The 20,962-nt window shown below is 40.9% G+C and overlaps 1 protein-coding gene across 4 annotated transcripts in view; it reads left to right on the forward strand.

Moving 5' to 3' along the window:
- ATL2 (atlastin GTPase 2) overlaps nucleotides 1-20,962 on the forward strand; it is a 43,969-nt gene that overhangs the window by 5,698 nt on the left and 17,309 nt on the right. For all 4 annotated transcript variants that reach the window (XR_005931631.1, XM_041121061.1, XM_030037964.2 and 1 more), the window contains exons 3-4: nucleotides 14,934-15,214; nucleotides 19,960-20,094. Coding sequence is in view for 3 of the 4 variants with exons in the window: in XM_041121061.1 (XP_040976995.1) it covers nucleotides 14,934-15,214; nucleotides 19,960-20,094 (416 nt within the window). In the remaining variant the exon portion in view is untranslated. The remainder of the gene's footprint in view (nucleotides 1-14,933; nucleotides 15,215-19,959; nucleotides 20,095-20,962) is intronic.

A 20,962-nucleotide genomic window follows, 5' to 3' on the forward strand; every position in this document is an offset into this window, starting at 1 on the left:
AATAACAACAGTCTTTCCCAGTTTAGGAGGCCGAGCAGCATTTCTTCATCTTGGATGGACAGGAATGCTTGAGCCAGGTCTTGCAGGAGTGCTGATACTTCTCAGGTACCTTGTGCCTTGTGCAGTCCCTGTGTTTTGGTTAAATATCAGTGATTAATGTTTGCTTACTGAATGTACTAATAAAGTACTACTGACTGGAGCAAAATACTTGTGATGGATGAGGGATTGTCGTCTCTTCTTGTCCTAATAAGAATAGGGACGCTGCCTCAAGCTGGCTAGACTGGATAAGAGCAGGTCTGTTGGAGGGGAGGAGGGCTGGGGATTTTCCCCCAATGTAGTAGAAGAGCACATATCACATCCTCTCTGACTTTTGAGTTTTGCCCAACTGCAAAAAACAGATGTAATACACGAATGGAAATGCAGGTAGATTAAATTCTGTGTTCTTCTTGCTTTGGTAGTGAACTGCAGTGGTCTTAGTCTCCAGTGCAAGCTGGATCGCAGGTTTCACTTCAGCACTGTGATAAAAATAGTTTTAACTTTGTGCCGGTTGTTAGTAGTCTGTTGTACATCTTAGCACAGTCTGTAAAAGTTTCTAACTGTTCCAAGGACGTTCATAAGGAAAACTGCCAAGGTTCACTTAAATCTAACTTTTCTATGTAAGGTGAAGTTTGAAGTTGCTTGTTACTGCACTGCAGTCATGAACAGTGACTGCATGGGGATGATTTTTGATATCCTGGCATGGCAGTCTTTGAATGGGAAGTTTTAAACTTTAAAATCAGGCTGAATTGTTTCCTTGTTTTTACTGTTGCTGCATGCTGTGCCTACAATGTGATCCGCAAGCTGCCAGTTTGAGTGCAGTTTTCCAGCTTCCTGCTAAATGCTGCATTAACTTCTCAAACTTACTATACCAATCATTAGTATTTTAGGGTTTTGTCTTTAATCTCGACTGCTTAAGGTGAGGAAGGCACAAAAATATTTTCTAAGCTTCTGCATAGGCAGGCCTGCTGTATTTGTCATTTGTAAACAACTGGAAGTTTTCAGAAGTACTTACATACATTGGTTCTTAAGACTTTACTCTTACTGGAGAACGACTGGGTCTCTTTCTCAAAACATTTTCAGCAACTTGAACTTCTTAAGATGTCCTGGAGGAAAGATGGAAATAGCTTTCCTTGTTTTTGGAAGGTTGTTCTTGACATGAAGAACATTATCTTATCCTATAGCTGATTTTGAGGTCATAGTGCTGTGTAGGGAGTTGAGTCGATTTACAGGAATACAGTTTGCGGGGTTGGGATTTGTATCTGAAACGCCAGAGCAAACAGATGAGCAAGTTTGAAATATATGTGAAAACATTGCTCAGATTGATGCTTGCTATTCCAGTTAGCTGCAAAGAAATGACTGACGTGAAATGAGTGATGTCTATTAGGACAAGGATTATAATCAAGTCATTTCTAGCAGCAAATTATTATGTAATAGGGACTAATGTTGTGAGAGCATTGGTAGCTAACTTGTCTGACCTTTAACTTCTCTTTATTTTTGAAAAAAATTAATATATTTTGTGTAGTGTTCATTTCTGGGATAGCAAGATTTTATGTACTTGCTAAGCATGCTTTTTTGAAACGCATGGAATATAAAAATCGGAGGAACTCAGAAGGCATTTAAATTCAGAAGTTGATCTTCTGCCCATTTAAGAAACCTGGAATGAAATGTGAGGAATTTGAAGATCTGTCTTTCCTCCCCCACTGTTAATTCTTATTTGACTGAATTTATCTCTAAGACATGAAGGTAACACCCATTGTATTCTGTAGCTGTACAAACGAGTTACTGGGAGATGATCTAGGGTATAAATTAACGCTAGGCAGGTAACTGCCTGTTGGTGTTTAACTGGAGTTCTTACTGCAGCAAAGCAAGGAGCTTACCCTCCCCGTTTGGGAGGGAGCGTACATACATCATTATAGTGCCATAGCTGGTAAATTCACTTAATGAATTACCTCCATAGCAGGTTGTTCATGCACTTACATATCCTAAAGCTCTCTAGTTAGTTTGCCTGGAGTCTATCACTGAGAATTCCAGCTGCTTCATGGGGACGTTTCTCCTTGAGTTAACAAGACTAGTTTGTATCTCATTCTATTGTGAGAATAGATCTTTGTGCTCAATATGATCTGTGAAGCTAAATAAGTCTCTTCTCCCTTTCCCGTTAACTAAACAGAAAAAATAGCTATGCTGATTTTATAATGGTTAGTAGCTGGCTTCTCTTTAAGGTTGGAAAAACTTCAAGCAGAATGTTTGATACCAAAGATGGCATCACTGAGCCATACATCATCCAAGGCAGTCTGAGAAAAGTTACCTGAGTGAATGCAGGTAAGCTGGGTATGGGAATTCCTGTTTGATGCCAGCTTGATGAACTCATGAGCAGGGCTAACAGGAAATCAAATATAATGTGAAAGAGAAGTCCATTTGGGCCTCTGCAGAAATGATTTATGAAAGACCAGCTTCTTTTAAAAGAATCACCCTGCTCTTCTGTATCCTGGAGGAATAGATAAGAGATCTGTCAAAGCTCTAAGGCTGCACAAAGTGCCTTTTGGGAAAGGACTCAGCTTACAGCTTGGTTACTGGGCCTCTACTTACGGCTTGCGTACATTGTGAGGGATATTCTGATATGCTTTTGCTAGGAGGGGAGATGTCTCATCTAATTTTTTTTTTCTTGTTCTAGATGTATTTCCAGCTTTATTTTCAGTGCAGACAGTGAGCAAATGACTGATTGCATTTTCAGCCCTACATACCAGTGATTTCTACATGGCAAGGTGGGGTTTGTGTGCTACTGCAAGTCTTGGCAGGTTTCTCTTAAAAGACTGGAATGGAAGCCAAAAGCTGAAAGGCAGTGGAGTTGAAGACTTGAACTAATAAAAGGTTGTACAGGTTACAGACATGGAGTGTGGAATGTAATTTCCAGTAAATTGGTATTTAAGAGTAGAACTTAATTTACTCTTATGCAGTTGTTGCTCAAGTGAGATCAGAATCAGGTTCCGATCTGTAGCTAGTGTCAAATCGTAATACATTTTTTATTTTTTTCACCATTGCCTTAGAGATAGTCATGTTGAATTTACAAGTTCTTGTTGGTCTCAGTAAAATATTTGAAGTATATTTTGAGCAATGTGTTGTGTAATGATTCCAGGACAACAAGGTTGGTTGTTTGGGGTTTTTTTTGTGTGTTTTTTTTTTTTTTTTTAACTTCGATTGGAAATCATAGAAATCTATGGGAGAACGTGTCAACTGCTCGTACTGACGTGTTACGACTACTTCTTGTATGTCGTGCGTACTTGGAAAAGTTGTTCTCACCTCTTATCTTCTCAAACAGTGTGGTACTGCTGAGTGGAAGAATAAGTGCAGTTATTTTAACTGTCTCTGTAAGCTCAATCCTATGATACTACTGCCTGCAAACTTGCATGCTATGTCTTATTCCCCTCCTCAACCCCTTCTGCAGTTTCAGCTCCTCAGGTAAATATAAGAAAGGGTCTTCTGGCTTTTACTTACAGCTGTTCATTTATCTTGGTCTGTGTAGTGTGATCTACTTGAGAAACCTTAAACAACTGGGAAATGAAAAGTACCATCTGTCAATCCTCTGCCTAATATGGAAGTAGTCACAGTACTGATTTCAGGGGAGGAACAGTCACTTGAAGTGCATGAACTGCTAGGCACGGAGGCAGAAGCTTGGCTTCCTTTAATGTGTTGCTTAGACATAGAATAGTAGTGAAAATGACTGCTGTAGAAGATTAGGTTAAGGTTCTTGATACAGCCAAATCACTTTCTTAAAACAAGAAGTTATCTTGCTTTTAAGAGAAATAATTTCTTATATACTTTGTAATTCTGAACTAATACTAAGGAATTGTTCTTGTTAATGACAGCAGTGTGATTCTAAACATGGCTTTAAAGCTGCCCTCAAGGCAGGTGTCACTTATCTTCCAAGCAACAAAGTCTTAAGCTTGTCATGGGGATAAAGGAGGGAATGCAGTACAAAATACTTAAAAGGAAATCTTTCTAAATGCTAGTATGTCAGACTTCATAGTACAGAAATTGTTTGGAAAAGTGCAGTAAGTAATGCTTTTGGGGACTGGGGCACAGAACTGGGGTATTTTCTAGAGCTAACAGTACTGTAGAAGTAAGCAGCTACTGAAAACTTAGCACATGTTTTGCTCAGATTTAAAAGGCAAAAAAAATTCTTTCAAAATAAAATAATGGTGGTAGGAGCATTAAGAAATGCAACTTCTGCTATTAAGCTTAATTTTTTCAATGGAAAAACAAACACGCTATCTTTTATGAACACTTAGCAGATGCGATTAAATACTTGTGGAATCTTCAGATGCTACTAGGAATCCTGCTTGTTTGAGGAGACCCTTAAAATGCAATCTGGTGCTTTTGAAAGAGGTTGGAAGTTGGCTCGTGATAGACTGAATGTTATTCTTAGAGTCTCAGTCCAAGTACTTTGAGTTGCAGACGTATCACTGTTTCATTAATCAAATATCAAACTGAGCTGTTCTGTAGTCTAAGCTGTTGTTGACTTCTTATTTCTGTAGTGCATTAGAACTGACTAGATTAAGCTTTTGTGAGCTTTAAAGAGCAGCACACTGCTATCTATATCTGGGTTCATCTTCTAAACCTAGGCTTCTCTCCCCAGTGTTTGTCCTCTATATGCTGTAAGGAAAGATTTCATGGATCCACTGAATGAGGACAATAAATATGATCTACAAAGGCTAAACTGTTGGTTGGAGGGGGATGTTAAACACACAGTCTTCAGACAGTTGTATTTCCTTCTTCCTTCTCCACCCAAGTGAAAGATGGATATTAAACGATTTGTGGTATCGACATATGGTATGTTGTCCTGTCCTGTAGTAAAGCAGTTAGATTGGCTAGATGTATTCAGACTAGTCCGAGCACTTGATGTAAAGAAAAGTAGTAACCAACCCCCCTTCTGTGTTTGTTACTTTCAGGAGGATGGTGTGGCTTGCCTTACCTCTGGGATTACTCTCTTCTTTTTCCCCTCAATGCTATATTCACCACTAGGCTTGACTGGCCAGCAGTCATTAGCATATGTACACAAAACAACGGCATTTGCTGTCCCAAGAAAATGCCATTTAAAAACCAGAAATGCTCCTGTTGTTAAGACTCTTGTTTTGCTAGCAGTGGCTGAGGTTTCTGTGGTAACAAGTGTCGTGAATGATGTTAAAGAAGCTTAGGTAAGAAGGTAAGTCTCGAGCCCTTTGAACTGATATGAAGGTGCTTGTTGCATGGAACTGAGCTACTAAAGTGTAAGTGTTTTACAGCGTCCTTGTGACAACATAACTGGTGATTTTGAAATCAAAATTCTTCTAATCTGCTCTTTAGTAGAGACAACTCTTAGCAGGTACAGTATAATCAGTAGGAGCGTTCAAGGGAATGCTCCTCTAGTGCAGAAAGGACTATGCCAAGCTCAAGGTCTTCCCACCAGTTAAAGCATCCTAGCCTGTGTTATTGACAAAACTGAAACAAGTGTTAACCTCCATTTGCAAAGGAAGGAAACCTTGTTAAGTGAAGGTTAACAAATGTTTTGGCTAGCCCAGCCTAAATCTGAACTCTTTCACATCTAGACAAATCCTTGGCATCACACAGTCTGATCCAGTTACAGCCCAGTTGTCTACCCATCTTTGCAGTGTTATCACATATCACTAAGTCAGTCTCCACATGAACACACTTCTTAACTGTACTTGTGAGTTCTGAGAGTCTGGAGAAGTTTTCCAGCCTAACTAGGTTATAGTCACAAAGCTGAACTTTTCCTTTGGCACCCGTGCCCAGTCAAGCAGCTTGTGCCTCCCCCTCAGTTGTGCTGGTGCAGGTGTTTCAGGGGCTGTAGAGTGTCCAGCGCATCACCTTGTGTTTGTTTGTTCAAGATAAGTTGGTTCCTGGACCTAGGACAGTGGTGCCAGCCCAGAGTAGTGTATTGCCTGTAGTGTTCAACAGCACAGCTGAACTGACCCTATGCCCTGCAGATGAAGCTGCGTAGCTCTGCTTTTTGTCTTCAGCTCTAGTGCTCATGGGACTCTTAATGAGGTGATACAGTTTGTAGAAAACTGTTCATATTGGATTGCTTTTTCTGCTGGTTTGGTTTGTTTAGCTGACTTGACTCTTGGCAGTGTTGGTTATGTGGCAAAATTAGCAGGGAAGGCAGTGTGGTACTGTGTGGTGCTGGAAATGGGAAAGAGTGGGAGAGCCCTTGGGTGAGTGGGTGGTTAAGACTCAGCTGTGCTACTGAAATGGGCTTGAAGAGGCAACAGGGGAGAGGAGGAGGCAGTTACTGGTGCTGTCCTGTTGGCAGAATAAATGTACTTTGAGCTGTTGCCTTAGCAAGGGACTTCTGTGTAGCAACAGCAATCATGCCTGGCAGAGGCTCAGGAATTGTGGAGAGTAGGTGCGGGGCTCTGAAGTATATGAATCTGGTTAGGTGCTGTATCATTTATTATGGGTTAATTGCAGGGAAAGTGATGTGGTAGCCCAGGCCTCTTTCTCTGCCTGCTTAGCAGCAGGGACTGTGATGAAAACTACTTTTGCTGTGTGAGAAAAATGTCTTCCTCCAGTGGAGATAAAGTGAACACATGCAAAATGAGATCTGTTTTGCTGGTTTCAGTTCTCCTGAAATGTGACTTGTGTGGGGCTTTTTTCCTGTTTTGATTTACATTCTTGATCTGGGCATTAATTGTGTTGGCACATGTTGCTGTTTCCCCCAGTCACACTTCCCTTTCATCTGGTGGGTGTGTTAGTGACACTACCAGGTTAAGAACAGTTGAGAAGGGAGCGGAAAGAGGAATTTAAATACCCTGTGAAGGTGTCTGAATGTAGTTACTGTATCAGTTTTGCTAGCTACTTCATCTAGAGAAGGCAGTTTCTTACCGCAAACCCAGTCTCTCCGTGTCCTGCTTGTTATTTCTTGAAATGAAATGTAGAACTCTTTATTGAAACAGAATTACAGAGTTCAGTGCTGGAAAAGGCTGGATGGGAGGCTCTCTTAGCTATGGGAACTTAAAGGGAGGTGGGAAGCTGAGTGTAAACTGGATATTGGGCTGAAAGATCACTTTTGCTTAGAAGCTTCAGATTGTTAGAAGCGTGGTTTGATCAAAAAGCAAAAATTAAAGCCTCTTTGGCTTGCTCTGTTTCCTTAAACCGGTTGGTGTTCCTGACTGACAGCTTGTTTATCCTGGAAATGAGTATGAAAACTGGCCCTTCGGTATACCTCCCTGTACAGCAAAAGTGAGCACTTGCTTGCTGCTGAGCACCTCTGTGGCTGTGGTAGAGATGCAGCTGCAGCTGGGTGACTAAACCTATTGCTGCTAATCTAAAGATCAAACATGGGGTGATTGTAGTTGGCACGTATCGCCTTACTCTTTTCACCCTATCCTTCTCGCTCAAAATCTTGGTTTGGGTTAGCTGATCGTTGTTTAAATTGTCAGCTGCTGACATGAGGAATACGTGCAAGGTACATAAAATGTAGTTACAGCCTAAACCAATTAGAAAATACTGACTGATTCTTCCTGGGTGAGCAACAACCTTAAATAAAATCACTCTGAAATACAAGTAGAGGTTTGCCGAATTTAAATCTGTGTGGCCTGTAAGGATCCAGTTAGCCTGCAGTGTTCACAAAGAGCTTTCACTTGCTGTTTCCAGAGTCCATGGTGAGCTAGGGCATTGTCAGATCTGGTGGGTTCTCATTCCCATTCTCAAGAACCTGGGGGGCAGGTAAGAAAGGGGAGAAAAGGTGAGGAAGAGGCCTTTTAGTGCTTTCATCTGCCTTAGTGTTCTAAAGCAGCATTCTTTGAGGGGGCTGGAAAAGTACTGGTAAACCTTACTGTGGGTAGAGATCCTGTTAGGTCCTTCAGTGACTGTGCTAATAATAGCTGTGGTTTTTAGGCAGAGTGGAAGAAGGATGAGAAGCATGCTTTGTCGCTATCCCTACCCTCCACGTTTTTCCTTGTAGCTATGGAGAAACATCTTTCTTACTAAGTTCATGATGTGCTTTCAGAAAAGCAATCCTTTTACATATATAAATTTTTTTTTTTTTGTTACTTAGTAGGTTGTGTCAGGGTTTGTCCTGCTTCTGTCTAAGCCTCTGCTTATTGGTGTTCTCTTACTTGTATGCATTTGCTGAAAATAGCTGAATTTGAGGGTTGACTTTTTTGCTGCACCTCTTCATTACAATTAAGTCTCCCCCTAGCTTCTCTGTCCCCTTAAATGGAGAATGCAGAATGCCAGCTTATCAGTATTTTGCATAGCTATGGGAGAGCTGTCTGCTCCTGCATGCATGCAGACCATTCAACAGAGAAGCAATTTAAAGCACTTAGGAGTAGACAGGCCTATTGTTTGATTAGTTATGGTGCTTCCTAGGTATCTAGGTCATCAGAATATCTTCTTTTTCCCCTTCCTTGGCAGAACTGTAGCTTCGGGTACTTCTCGCTTCTGCTCACAGTTTATGTAACAGTTCTAGATCTGTCCCTTAACATCCCATTGCCCTGAAGGAGCAGAGAGAGTTAAATGTGTCTTCCCCCCTCCCCATCTCCTCTGTCAGTCTTATTGGATATCCAAACAAGTCTTTGGAACTTAGCTCATCAGTCCTATTTATAGCTGAATTATTCAAAACATTTAATTATTTCTGGCCTTAAAATGAGCTACTTGGCAGTATTTGCTAGTCAGCAATAGGAAAGCAGTGATGCATTAAGGTCTGTGGCAGTCCCTAGCTTTCATGTGGGTCTTGTCGTGAGTTTACTGCATGGAGTAGGACTGCTGGAGAAAGGGGAGGACAATTTTGTGACTTAAATCTAGTCTTTTTTTTTTTTTCTAGTAGGTGTGCCAGATTTTTTACCTTGTCCAAATAAGGTTTGAAGGTTAACCTATTTTTTTTTTTCTACGCTTTGGAACTCAGTTCGCACATGCCTACACTCTCCTCAGTTCACTACACCAAAACAAGAAACATTTAAACAGTTTGTCTCCTTTCTCTCTAAGGAAATTTTCCTAGGTGAAGCTCTTGAGAGAATGCATTACATTTAAATGTGGTGCAGCAGTTTCCTCATGATAACTTATTTTAAGCTTTTGATTCAAGCTGTGAACTCCCTCAGGCTGTGGAGGTAGAACAAGATTTCAAGCCAGATGGTTTGAGGTTGGTGTAGCTCACTTAGCTTGCTTTACCATTCAGGTGTGTGGGGGAACCTATCACGCATCTGTATTGAGCTACGAGTGGGAGATTTAAGATCATTTTTGCATGGACACAGATGTGTGGTGTCTGTAGAGCACCAGGAGAAAGAGTTCAGGGATGCTGAGAGCTGAAGTATCTAGGTGTACTGGAAGTCTTGATTTAAAGTTGAACTTCTAGTAAAGTGCAGGTTTCTATACAAACAAGATACTAAGACTACCAGCTTGAAGACGTACAGAGTGAAGTCTTTGTAACTCCTTGTGACAGAGCAAATGGAAGGAGTACTGATGAGAGCTATCTACAATAATGAAAGTGACTTCTTTAGACTTTGTTCATAATCCAAGTCTTAAGCCACTAAAAAGCAAATGGGATTTAAATTTAATGTTGTGCTGCATCTGTGTGCAGTTGTCTGTGTCTAACCCACTGTCCAGAGAAGCAATTACTAGTTGTCATTCAGTGCTTGTTGATCAAAAACCTATAATGCATCTAAAACCAACTGAATTCAGCAATTAGTGTGTGCTTTTTTTGTTGTGAATGAATGTGAATGATGTGTTTAATGAGCTCAAGCTGTATTTGGATTGAAACTTAAAGGTAGTTATGTTGGTACTTTATTTCAATTAATGTGCTTAAAGGGAGGAACTTGCAACTAAAGCAGGCTGTCTCTTATTTTCATAGCATGCAGGTTGAGCTGACTGTTCTCACTCCCATGTTGTTACACTACAGGACAAATAGGTTATCAGCTGCTAGCTGTGTACTTAGGGGAAGCAGGAATTAGCTTTTCATTTTACCTTATACTTTAGGAAACAGGTAATTTAGTTGAGTTTGTTCAGTTGAAATATTGTCTGTACATACACAAGACACTACTGTTCTCAAAATCTGGCTTAGCATTTCAACAAATGGTGTTTGTTCTGGATACTTAGCTGATAGTGTCAATAGTAGTTCTGCTGTAGTTGTTGCTGAGTGAAGTGAAGAGCTTATAGGGAAACTGGATGGTAGTACCTTCTCTTGGCTATATTTGCTTCCATTCAAGTCTGCTTCTGTGTCTTGCTGTACAGTATTGCTTCTCTTGTATCTCTTAGCCTGTTTGACTGGGGTTAGGAAGTGATTATGCACAGTCAGAACTGTGTGTTAGCTCACGTGCTCTAATTGAATGAAGACTTGGGTTGGAAGAAGCCAAAATGGGAGTAGGGACTGATGAGCGAACAGCCGTAGTAATAGGCCTGAATGGATGGCAGACTTCAGGAGCAAGTCCAGTTGATCTTTTTGCATCAGCTCCAGCCAGAGTGGTAGATATGGGCGTAGTCTGGAGTACGTTAGTTCAGTAGTACAGAAGCTTCAAAGGTCAGATGACCATCTTGAAAAAAGAAAAATGTAGCTATGGCTTTCTGGGCCTGCAACACTGCGCTATAAGCTCTAGTGCCATATGCTTTGACAGATGAGAGCTTTTCTGTATGTACTAAAAGCCTGAGGTCCAGTCTTCTGTGCACGTGGGGATTTCCAACAGTGTTGAGACCAGCCCTGTGAGCGAGTTGGATGAATCTACCAGCCTGTCTTTAGTACTCTGGCAGGAGGCAGCATTCCCCGGCTGTTCTGCATGCAGTGCAAGGAGCTATCAGCTGTGCTTCTGAAACAACTGCTCTCTGAGTTTGAATATATGGGGTGGATGTGCTGGGTCTGTAACCTCATTACTGGGATGGAACTGGACTTCTCGAAGTATTAAGAGACAGGATAAAAATCAAATAACAAAAAACCCCCAAAACAACAAAAGTCTGTTGCTTTGGTTGCCTCTGTAGCAGTACTGAATGAGTTGTCATGGAGACCTATATAGGGAGGCTGCCATGAGCTTTGCAAGTCCAAATTACTGTCCAGTTGGCTAGAAACACGTGAGTGTAGGGGTAGTCATTCTGTGAACACCACCTGTTCTGAAGTTAGTCCTCATCCGTTCCTGTACTTGATTTGCTGGGACTGGACTATTACAAGAACCTAGAGCAGTTTGTGGTCTTTAGGCTGAGCTTTAGGACAAACCCACTTACATTCTGAGTTTCAAGTAGTACACTATGACCATGCTACGGCAGGTGAGTAAAGGGAGGGGTAGGGAGAATTAAGGAGTAAGGCTTCATGTTCTGAATTTCATTAACTCCTGGCCTGACTTGACTTGACAGTGCTATCAGCATGGTTATTTTATGAACTACTTACATAACTTACTGTAATGCTTCTGCAGCTTTTGCAGAAAACTGGACTGTGAAGTGGGACTTCTTGTCCTGACAATTTTTTTGAGGGACTGCTCTGAAAGTAGTTCTTGGAAGTGGAATGTGATCCTTCTGCCCAGGATGCCGAAGCCTTCTAGGAAGGCTTCCAAAGTACTCCAGTGCTGCCTGCGACATTGACTAGCCAAAGTAACAGGGTAAGCAGCCAGAAGGTTGTATGAAGGACCAAAAAGGTTGTGATATCTGCCTACGCACATGTGACAGGTTAGCATATGCTGATTACGCTGCTGGGACGAGCAGTAGCACTTGTTCTGCAGTTAACATGCTTAACTTGTGCAACGTCTGTCCTGGTAATTGCTAACTAGTTCACAATCCCTTGAAGGGAAGGGTGTTCTCAGCAACTTGAGCATGAAGTTATCAAACCAGCTCCTCTGGATGGATCAAGTTTCCTTTACAGCTGTCAACACTGTAGCTCTCCACCATCTTAAGTGCTTGATTCATAGCAATGATGGTCTTTTCTGTAGGTAGGTTGGGAGCTTTCGGATATAGCAGGCTGGCTAGTAAAAAAAAAAACAAAACTCACAAAAAAAGCCAACAGACCAACCTGACCCAAAACAGACAAAAAGTCCAACTTGATGCTCTGGACTTGACTCTGCAGTTCCTGCGGGTAAGTGAAATCTAATAGGAATTGAGTAGGGCCTAAGGTGAATCTTCTCTCGTGTTCCCTCTGAGCTGAGCAAGCTCCAGGGGTGCAGAATACTATTAACAAGATGTTGTGAGCTTTTAATGGGCATATTGTGTGTAAGCTCTTGATAGTGCTATCTACTTGTGATAGAGAGGATCTGCTTGTTTAGAAATAACTAATGATAAAAGACCACTCGTTTGTTTGGAAAGCTGCTTGGCTTGAAGAGGCATTGGGTGGCTGTGCTCTGTGCTGGCAGAAGGATGCTGCTACAGCTTGTGCTTTGAGGTCTGCTAAGGTTCTGACGACTTCCAAGTAGGAAAAGATGGTTAATGTCAGGCTCCAAGTGAATGAAGAGAAGTTGCAGATGTTGCTTCAGACTATTTTATAATCTACCTTAGTTTACAAAACTGATACTTTACTGCAGCTGAAGTGAAGTATGCAGTTAAATAAAAGAATATAAGGCTGTTTTAAGTAACGAAGTTAAACTTGTTGCCTGGGGAATATGTAGAAGCAGAGGCTTTGACACATTGTGTGAATATCGGCTTGCTAAAACACGGGCGTCTTTTCTTGGAGCTATTGAATCTTAATGCTTTTATCAATAGAATTATTGCCTTTAAGTTTCTAGGCTGTGATGCTAAAGGCTTTCTTTCTAACTGTGAAAATATTCCTACCTCACCTGGGCTATCCTCCCAAGTTTTCTGGCCTACAAAGGATGCTACCTATATGGGACAAAACCTGTTTTGTAAACTCTTTCAAAAAAGAGGGCTTGTTTCATTTCTGGGAATACAAAAGCTTTAGGCCAAAGGTGGGAGTTTTTCTTCTGAAGTGGCAATCAACATTGTGTCAGTGTAGTTTGTACAGTTTGGTGTACTGTTGACAGCTTTTCTTTTTAAAGTTACTCCTTCCAACTGTCAGGCCTGCTGGTGCAGTTGAATTTTTTGGCCTGCTTTGTCAACCAGTTTGAGTTAGGGTGATGCTAGGGACTGTTTTGCACACCTGCTTGGATAATGTTGGAGTTTAGTTCTAGCTGCTTAGAATTTAAGCACTGAAGTTTACTTCCTGTTCAAACTATACTAGCTTAATATATTAAAACCAATTTTTTTTTAAGATTTAGTGCCACTCGCCTTTCAGGCAGCACAGATTTGATGCTTGGAAATGGAAATGTCCTCTTTGGTTTGCAATGAAGTGAAATGTCAGAACTGGCTAAAGAGACAGCTGCTGGAAAACTCCAGGGTCACCATGTTACCAGTTTTTCAAGTTCACGGTAGTAACTCAAATGTCTCATTACATCCGCAAAACAGAGTGCTTTGGAGCACTGTTCGTAAGTCTTTTGCTAAGGATGGTATCTAGCATGCGAAGTCTGGCAGGAATGACTTGGCAGATCGTGTTGGTATTGGCAGGGTCTCTGCTGTGAATGAATTAAACTGTGGTGTGTTCCATAGTGCCTCATGACACATCCTGCAAGAGAACACTGCTTCTGTGCTGCTTCTACAGGAGGCATGGGGGCCATGTAACATACTTGCATGCAGTGCATCGAGTAACTGGAGGTGGCTGCTGCTTTGCCTTCATTAAAGCAATGCTTGGGAGTGCAGGCATGACTAGCAGTCCAAGGTACTTAAATTTGTACAGTGATGTTCCCAGATAAGTAACTGTTTGGAAGGTGCCTCAATCAGGTTTGTGCACGTGGGGTTCTGACAGTATGGCAAAACGTAAACCTGGAGTTGGAGGCAATTCTGTAAGTGCAAGAGCGCTTCCAGATGCTTGATAGAAAAAGTGGAATCAGGCCAGTGGTAGAGTTAATTTCTGCTGTGGGACAAACTTCAATGTTGGAGTACATGAACAAGAGAGGAGACTTCATCTTGGACAGGTCAGTTCATTTGGTTTTCTTCTAGGCCTCTAACCCAGTAACTCCTGAATTCCTGAATTCAGGAAAATTGGATATTGGTACTATTGTGCTGTATGTCTGAAGGGCTGTGTTACCTCAATTTATCATTCACTAGTAACTTCAGTCTCATCTGAGTTATAGTTCTTTCAGCTACTGGTTGATCCTGAAAGGGTATTGATTCTTAAATTGTGTATAAAACATTCTCTTAACTCTTTTTGAAAGAGTTGCTACTTACTGTTATTAAATCTTGCTTAATAATGTAACAGGAAGAGTATGAAGCCAGAAACTACTTCAATGTGTTTTGTTTCTCTTATCCCAGAATTGTTAGGCCTTGCACGTGCTCAGGAGTTTATCCTCTTGCAAGCAGTGAATAGGCAGTCTGAAGTCTGTGCTTTACTGAGAATTGAGACAGGTGTGATGTGTTGGAATTAGAGAGGAACTTGGTCATCTGCTGATGTATGTAATCCTGGGGTTACATACTAGATCAGTGGTCTTGCTTGTACATGTTGGCAAGCAAAACTGATTTTTTTTTTTTTTTTTTCCCCCTCCACCCCGCAAATATAAGGTGGTGATCTAAAAATGGCCTTTTTTGGTCTTCTTTGGAGCTTATTTTAAACTAATTAATTTTTTCCAGATAAAAGGCCCTTGAGTTTTAAGAGAAGTTATACTTAAGAAGCCTTTAAAAGGGGTTTTTGATGCTGAAAACCAGTTTTCTTTTGTGATTTCTTAAAACATGGAGAATGCTGAAGATCTGAAATGTAGACTATATGCAAAGCTGATGAAAAGGGACAGGGAACTGCTGTTGATCTCGCTGTCTACACATGTGCGTTCTGAAGAACATCACTCTTGCTGCTGGGAATGAAAGCCCAGCTCAAGGCTTCACTTCAAAGAAATGTCTAGTGCCCTAAGCTCTGACTTACTAATATGTTGTAACCTGTCAATTTGCAGGTAAGCATTATGAGGAAGAAGAGGAGGAGGATGCCCTACCTGACTCAGATGCCCTGCCAGACTCAGATGACGAGGTGGATTTGGATAAGCCGCGCCCCATACAGATTGTTCTTGCTCATGAAGATGACCATAACTTTGAATTAGATGAAGAAGCATTGGAGAAAATCTTGCTTCAGGAACACATCAAAGATCTTAACATAGTAGTTGTGTCTGTAGCAGGAGCTTTCCGCAAAGGAAAATCTTTTCTGCTGGACTTCATGCTTAGATACATGTATAACAGGGTGAGTAATTTGGATTTTCCCTGCAGGAGAAAAGTAGTTTGGTATTTTAGTCATTTACCATTGTATTTGTTGACTTGAGCACAAATGTAGCAGGTCACATTTTTCTTACTGGGGGGGTGGGGAAGCCAGCTACTCTTGTTTCTACTCTGTGAAGAAGTGTATTCAAGTGACAGTTTTTCAATATAAATTTTCCTGCAGTTATCAAGGGAACTTATTGGTGTTCTGATTTAAGTGGGCATGAGAAGAACTTGAATGAGGGAGCATGGTGGCCTTCTAGTTGAGCTTTGGGGAAGGGCTCATCCAGGTGGTGTTTGGAGGGATCTTGCTTTGACTTGATCTCCTGAAATCATATTGTAGCAATAGTTTACCCATTGTTGCAGAAAGAAGAGTCTTATCGGATAGTTATTGGAGGACTAAATCTGCTTAAATCTGAGGTATGGCAAAAGGGAGAAAGTCTCCTGGTTACTGCTTGGAATGTGTCTCTGAACATAATCCAGGAACTTTTAAAATCCTTTTTATACTTTGAACTCTCAGCTGATACGGAGAAGGCAGGGTAGGGCCTCCTGTGAACATAAACATCTGCCTGTCACAGGTTGTGGTTTGTTTCTTTTAATCTGCATAGTGAATATTGACAATTCAGTATTTTGTTGCTTTTTGAAGCTCTTAAAAACGCAAAACTGATTCCTTTTTTTGTCACTGTTCTTCGGCGTTGGAATTCACAGTAGCAGAAACTAACCATGACTGCATCTATTTTACCTTTGTGCTAGCTGGCTTGAGGAGAAATCAAGATGAACCCTGCAGTTACAGGAAATACGTGAATATTGCAAAGAAGCTGCTGGTAGTTGGCAGATGAAGACTTCCTTTCTCTCACTCCCAGTAGTGCCTGCTATTGAATTCCTCTCGCTGATTTGCCAGCTCTGTAAGAAAGACACTGAGGATATGGTAGGAGGAATACAGAGTAGCAAGATGGTGTTCCCAACTTCTTAAGACTCTCTTAAATTAGGGAGAAATAAATGTTTCATTGATATAACTGTTTAGTGGGTGGCCTTCTGTGTGTGTATATAAACCCTCTCTAGTGTCCTGTTTATTTTAAAAACAAACAAAAAACGCCCCCAAAAAACCCCTGAACTCCCAAGAAGTATGGCAGTCTGAGCTAGATGGTGGCTGGGTAGGGGTAGTGCTAGTTCTTTTTGAAAATAGAAGGGGTGGGCTTTAAGCAAATGCTCTTAACTTTCAGATTGTGAAGTAAAACAAAAGTTCGTGAAGCAAAATGGATTGAAACACTGTTTCAGCCTTGTGTAATATCATGCCTCTCTGTTTCTTTTATTGTGCAATTGCTTTTTTCAGTTTTCTGTATGTGTCCTTCAAAATACGGTTTGTTTCACTTAAACTGAAGATGAAGGCAAACTTGGCCATCTACTGTAACAGCTATCTCTTACCAAAAGCAGAGGGGTCTTGCTCTCCATGTGCTGCTTCTGGCCAGGCATTTGCATTCTGAAGTTGTAATGCTTGCAGACCCTTAGTTGAGTTGATCCAACTCAGTGATGCATCAGAAGACTGTACTTCGCTGAACTGTTTTCCTGCCAGCTCAGTGACGTAAACTGGCTTAGGGAAAGAGTTGATGAACATCAGAGCGGCTGCAAACTGTTTGATGGGAGTTGGGGATGAGAGAAGATAAGTGCAATGTCTCCTCTTTTGAGCACCGCTGAATTGTATCAAGTTAAATGGTATCCTCTGTGCTTATACAAATTTCAGTACAGGAGGGAAGGCCTTGCTATAGTTTTATAGTACTCTTTTAGTCTGATTGCTCCATCTTCAGTCAGGTGTAATTACAAGTCTGTATTTTCTGTGAACTAAATATTGGATCCTACACAAAATACTAAAGCATCAGCATTCAGTTCTTGTGCTAATCAGGCAATTTTGGGATATCCTCCCCTGTGGATATTAACATGCATGATGAAAAACTTGCCAAGATACTTCAGAAACCCATTTTCTTGTCTTAAACCAAGAGCTGGAGGTCACGTGAAAAGTTACCATTCTAAAAATCTCACTTGTGCCAGTTGAAGTCACAGGTAGGATTTTGACATGGCTGAGGTTGGTCACTAACTTCAGGGAGGTGGGCATCTCATTTCAAGCACTGATACTTGGTGTTATGGTTGCTCATTTGAAATGGAACAGAATAATCTGCCACAAAACAGCAGCAGTAGTTGTGTACTCGGCAAGCTGCTGCAAGGATCTTGTGATCTTTGTTGTGCTTTAAGCCTTATTAAGAGTTGGGTGCAGTAGCACCAGTAAATTCAGATTGAAAAGGTTTTTTTTACAGGGGTATGACCTTCTTAGCTTGTATTAATCTGCAAGGTGCACTGCGTACTAATGGCACTATGCAAATAAAGCTACATTGGTCCTTTCCTTAGTGTGGAATATATTTAGAGAGGTTATCTTTTAGGTGACTGATAAAAAATTGTGGTGCAACTTCTAGCTTGACTTCATGTAGGAACAAAGTCTTTTTTTTCTCCTCCCATCTCTTGAATATCTTTCAAGCCAACTTGATGGATGGAGACTGTTAAAATACTGAGTTTTAACTAAGGAGAGTCAGAGGTAACAAGCTAGGAGTGCTTCGGACTGATGCAAAGGTCAGCCAGAGACAGGCTGAAGTGCAGCACCCACAAGGTGAAGCAGCTTCAGCTGAAGTAGTACCTGTTAAGACACCAAAGTCTCTGGTGACATGAATCACATATGAAATCTAATGTGGTCATATCTAGTGCTCATTGAGGAACTTGTCAACAGAGTTGTGTAGTTTTGGTCTGAATTGCTACAAATAAGGCTAATTTCTGGACCAAACTGGGAAAAAGTATTCTTGTATAAATGACAAATGGAACATATTGTTGAATAATGTAACAGATTCTTTTGAAAAAGTGAAAAGCTACAGTCCATTGATATATATCTGTGAAATATGATTCAGCATTGCAAAACTGTATTCTGGAGTGTACAGAAGCCCAAAGTAGGCCTGGAGCTTTGATTTCTAGAGTGGTCAGTGGATGCATAAGTATCTTCTAGGATAAAAAAATTCCAGGGGAAAGCTGTTCAGGTTTTGCTTAGTCTCTCTGGTAGAGGTGTATGTGCATGATAAAAAAAAACCCCAAACAAAACAAAACAAAACTCACCAACAAACAAACAAACAGAAACAAACAAACAAAGGAAAAAAAACCCCAAACAACTTACCTGTAAAGAGGTTCTCTTCACTTGGATACCTGTGTCCATTTCCTGAATTTTTATCTGCTTCTCATTTACTTTTGCCATGTCTGATCCAAATAGAGCTGAATGGTGTGCACTTGGCATTTGGGAGAATGCTGGTGCAGAACTGCTTGACTGCCTTTCCCTCTTAGTATGGTTTGCTCTGCATGCTGCTAGGTATGAGGAATGTGTGCAGTTTTCTTCCCCATCCCCTTTTAAAAATAAGCAGTTTCACTTATTTGTAGTAAGTATTTCTATTTTGTACAGCCCCTGGGTGCTCATGCTGTTTTCTGAGGTGTGAAGAGCTCTTTTCTGAAAACTGCCAGTGCAGAGTCAGCGAGGTAGAGACCATAGCCTAGTGAATTGAGAAGTCTCCCCTTTGACCTTCTCAGAGAGCACACTATCCTGGCTGGTAATCTTCTCTGGCCAGTCAGAGGCAAATTCATTAAATATCTCTTTCTGTTCTGCCAGCATGCTGTGTTCTAGCCTGTGAAATTACGGTTTTTCTCTAAGCACCCTTATCAGTTAAGCTATTGTTTGGCTGCCACTTCTCTCTTGTAGGATTTCAGTGTATATAAACATACCACAGTGAAACTTCCTCAGGGTGCCTGTTCATGCTCCTTACTTGCCCAGTACATAAAGTACATTTCTGGGTTAAATATGCTCATATAATGGCTGGATTCTTCTGCATGAGCCACTGCTCTGTATGTTGCCTGTCCTTGAGGACCGACAATCTTGTTACAGTACCATCAACCAGAAATGTTAGCTGTGAACTGTACTTGACCCTCTGATAACCTTTCCCAAAGTGAGCATGTGCCAGTAAAATTTTAATATGGATGGCTTGATTGACATGTATCAAACTTTCAACATGACCTTTTCTCTTGAATTCTAATCACTTAGGAAAAAGTACTTCGTAACTGTGACAAGTATAGATTGTAGATCTTCTGGTCCTTGCCTATTCTCTTTGGCTTCTGCAAGCTGGCATTGGGAGTCTTGTGCTGGCCTCTGTTAGTGCAGGAGCTTAGATGCTTAGCTAGTTTCAGCAGTTGACCTGTTTGTGTGGAGGAAGGGAGAGGATTAAGTCAAAGTAAGGTTTTTTTTGTTCCTTGCAGAGGTTTAGCTGTTCCTGTAGTTAAAATACATGCTATTTACAACAGTGTTTGAGTTGAGTTGTCTCAACTGTGAGAGAAGAGCATGAGTGCAAAGGGGAATCAATGGACAAACTGAGCTGTGCTCATTAGCTCTGAGCACTTGAGACTTGAAAGCTGTGCATATATACTCTTCAGTGGCTGAAGAGTTGTGCAACTGCTGACATACAGTAGACTCGAACAACATTTCTTTGTGGATGATCCTTGAAACACAGCAGAGTAGCACTGTGTTTTAATAGTTTGTATAGTGCTGTCAGTTGGCTCTGAGGAAAATGAGAGAACAATGTGGAAGTCTGCTAAGATAGCATGTTAAAAAAAAATCTCCTCCTTGGTTTTAAATAAGTTTTTCCTCTTGTTTTGTAGACTTCTCCTTGCTGGATAGGTGGAAACACTGAGCCATTGACTGGGTTTACATGGAGAGGTGGATGTGAACGGGAAACTACTGGCATTCAGATTTGGAGTGAGGTGTTTGTAATTGATAAACCCAATGGAACAAAGGTAAGTGCTTGAATTAAATAGGTGTACGTAAGGATTTTTGCCTCTGTGTGTATACCTTTAATGCCATGGATTTCATGGAGGCAGTTCAAACATCAGTTGCTTTCCTTTGCATTCAGTAGCTGTGTAATGTATTTGGAAACCTTATATCAGTGCAAGTATGAATTTTCCTGCTGGGTTATAAGATTCCATCTCCAACAATAGTCCAATTCTGAGAGTACTTTGTTTTGGCAAAGTCTGCTCTGTCCAGGCTGATGGGTGGGTTATTCTGTGGATGTTGTAAAACTGTAATGGCTATAAATACCATATATAGACAAATGTTGTGATAAGAGCTGCTCCATAACAAACACTGTTTTTTGAGAGGTGAGAATGTGTTCTAGCTTGTAGCTGTGTTCTAGTGAAATGTAATGCATGGCTATAAGTACTAGAAACAGCTTCAGTGTCTGGAAGCTGGTTCTTTCATATAGTTTAACAGGTAGTCCACAAAAAAGGACTAAGTCCAATGGTGGGATAAAAGGCACTAACCCTATTCTAATCAAAGCTGGTGCATCTTTTTAAACTCTAAGTCAGTTTAACTACAAAGTTTGGTTGTAGGTGTTTATCTTCATGCTGAAACAAAGTGTTAATGTTGTTAATAAATATTTGCTCCACAGTACTAGTGGTGTATCTTGAGCTATTCATGTTCTCCTGAACTGTAAGCTCATGGTTATTTAACTTTCATACCCTTTGCATTTGCAAAGGAAACATCTGATGCCAATTAATATGGGACACTGATCTTAAACAGATAGTGGCTTAGGGGCGTTCAGGAAGCTTCATCAAATTTCATACGTAACCAAACAGTTCTCTGGCTAAAAAAGTTAAGTTGTGAGGA

This window comes from Aquila chrysaetos, chromosome 2 (genome assembly GCF_900496995.4).
Source record: "Aquila chrysaetos chrysaetos chromosome 2, bAquChr1.4, whole genome shotgun sequence".
Classification (NCBI taxonomy): Eukaryota; Metazoa; Chordata; class Aves; order Accipitriformes; family Accipitridae; genus Aquila; species Aquila chrysaetos.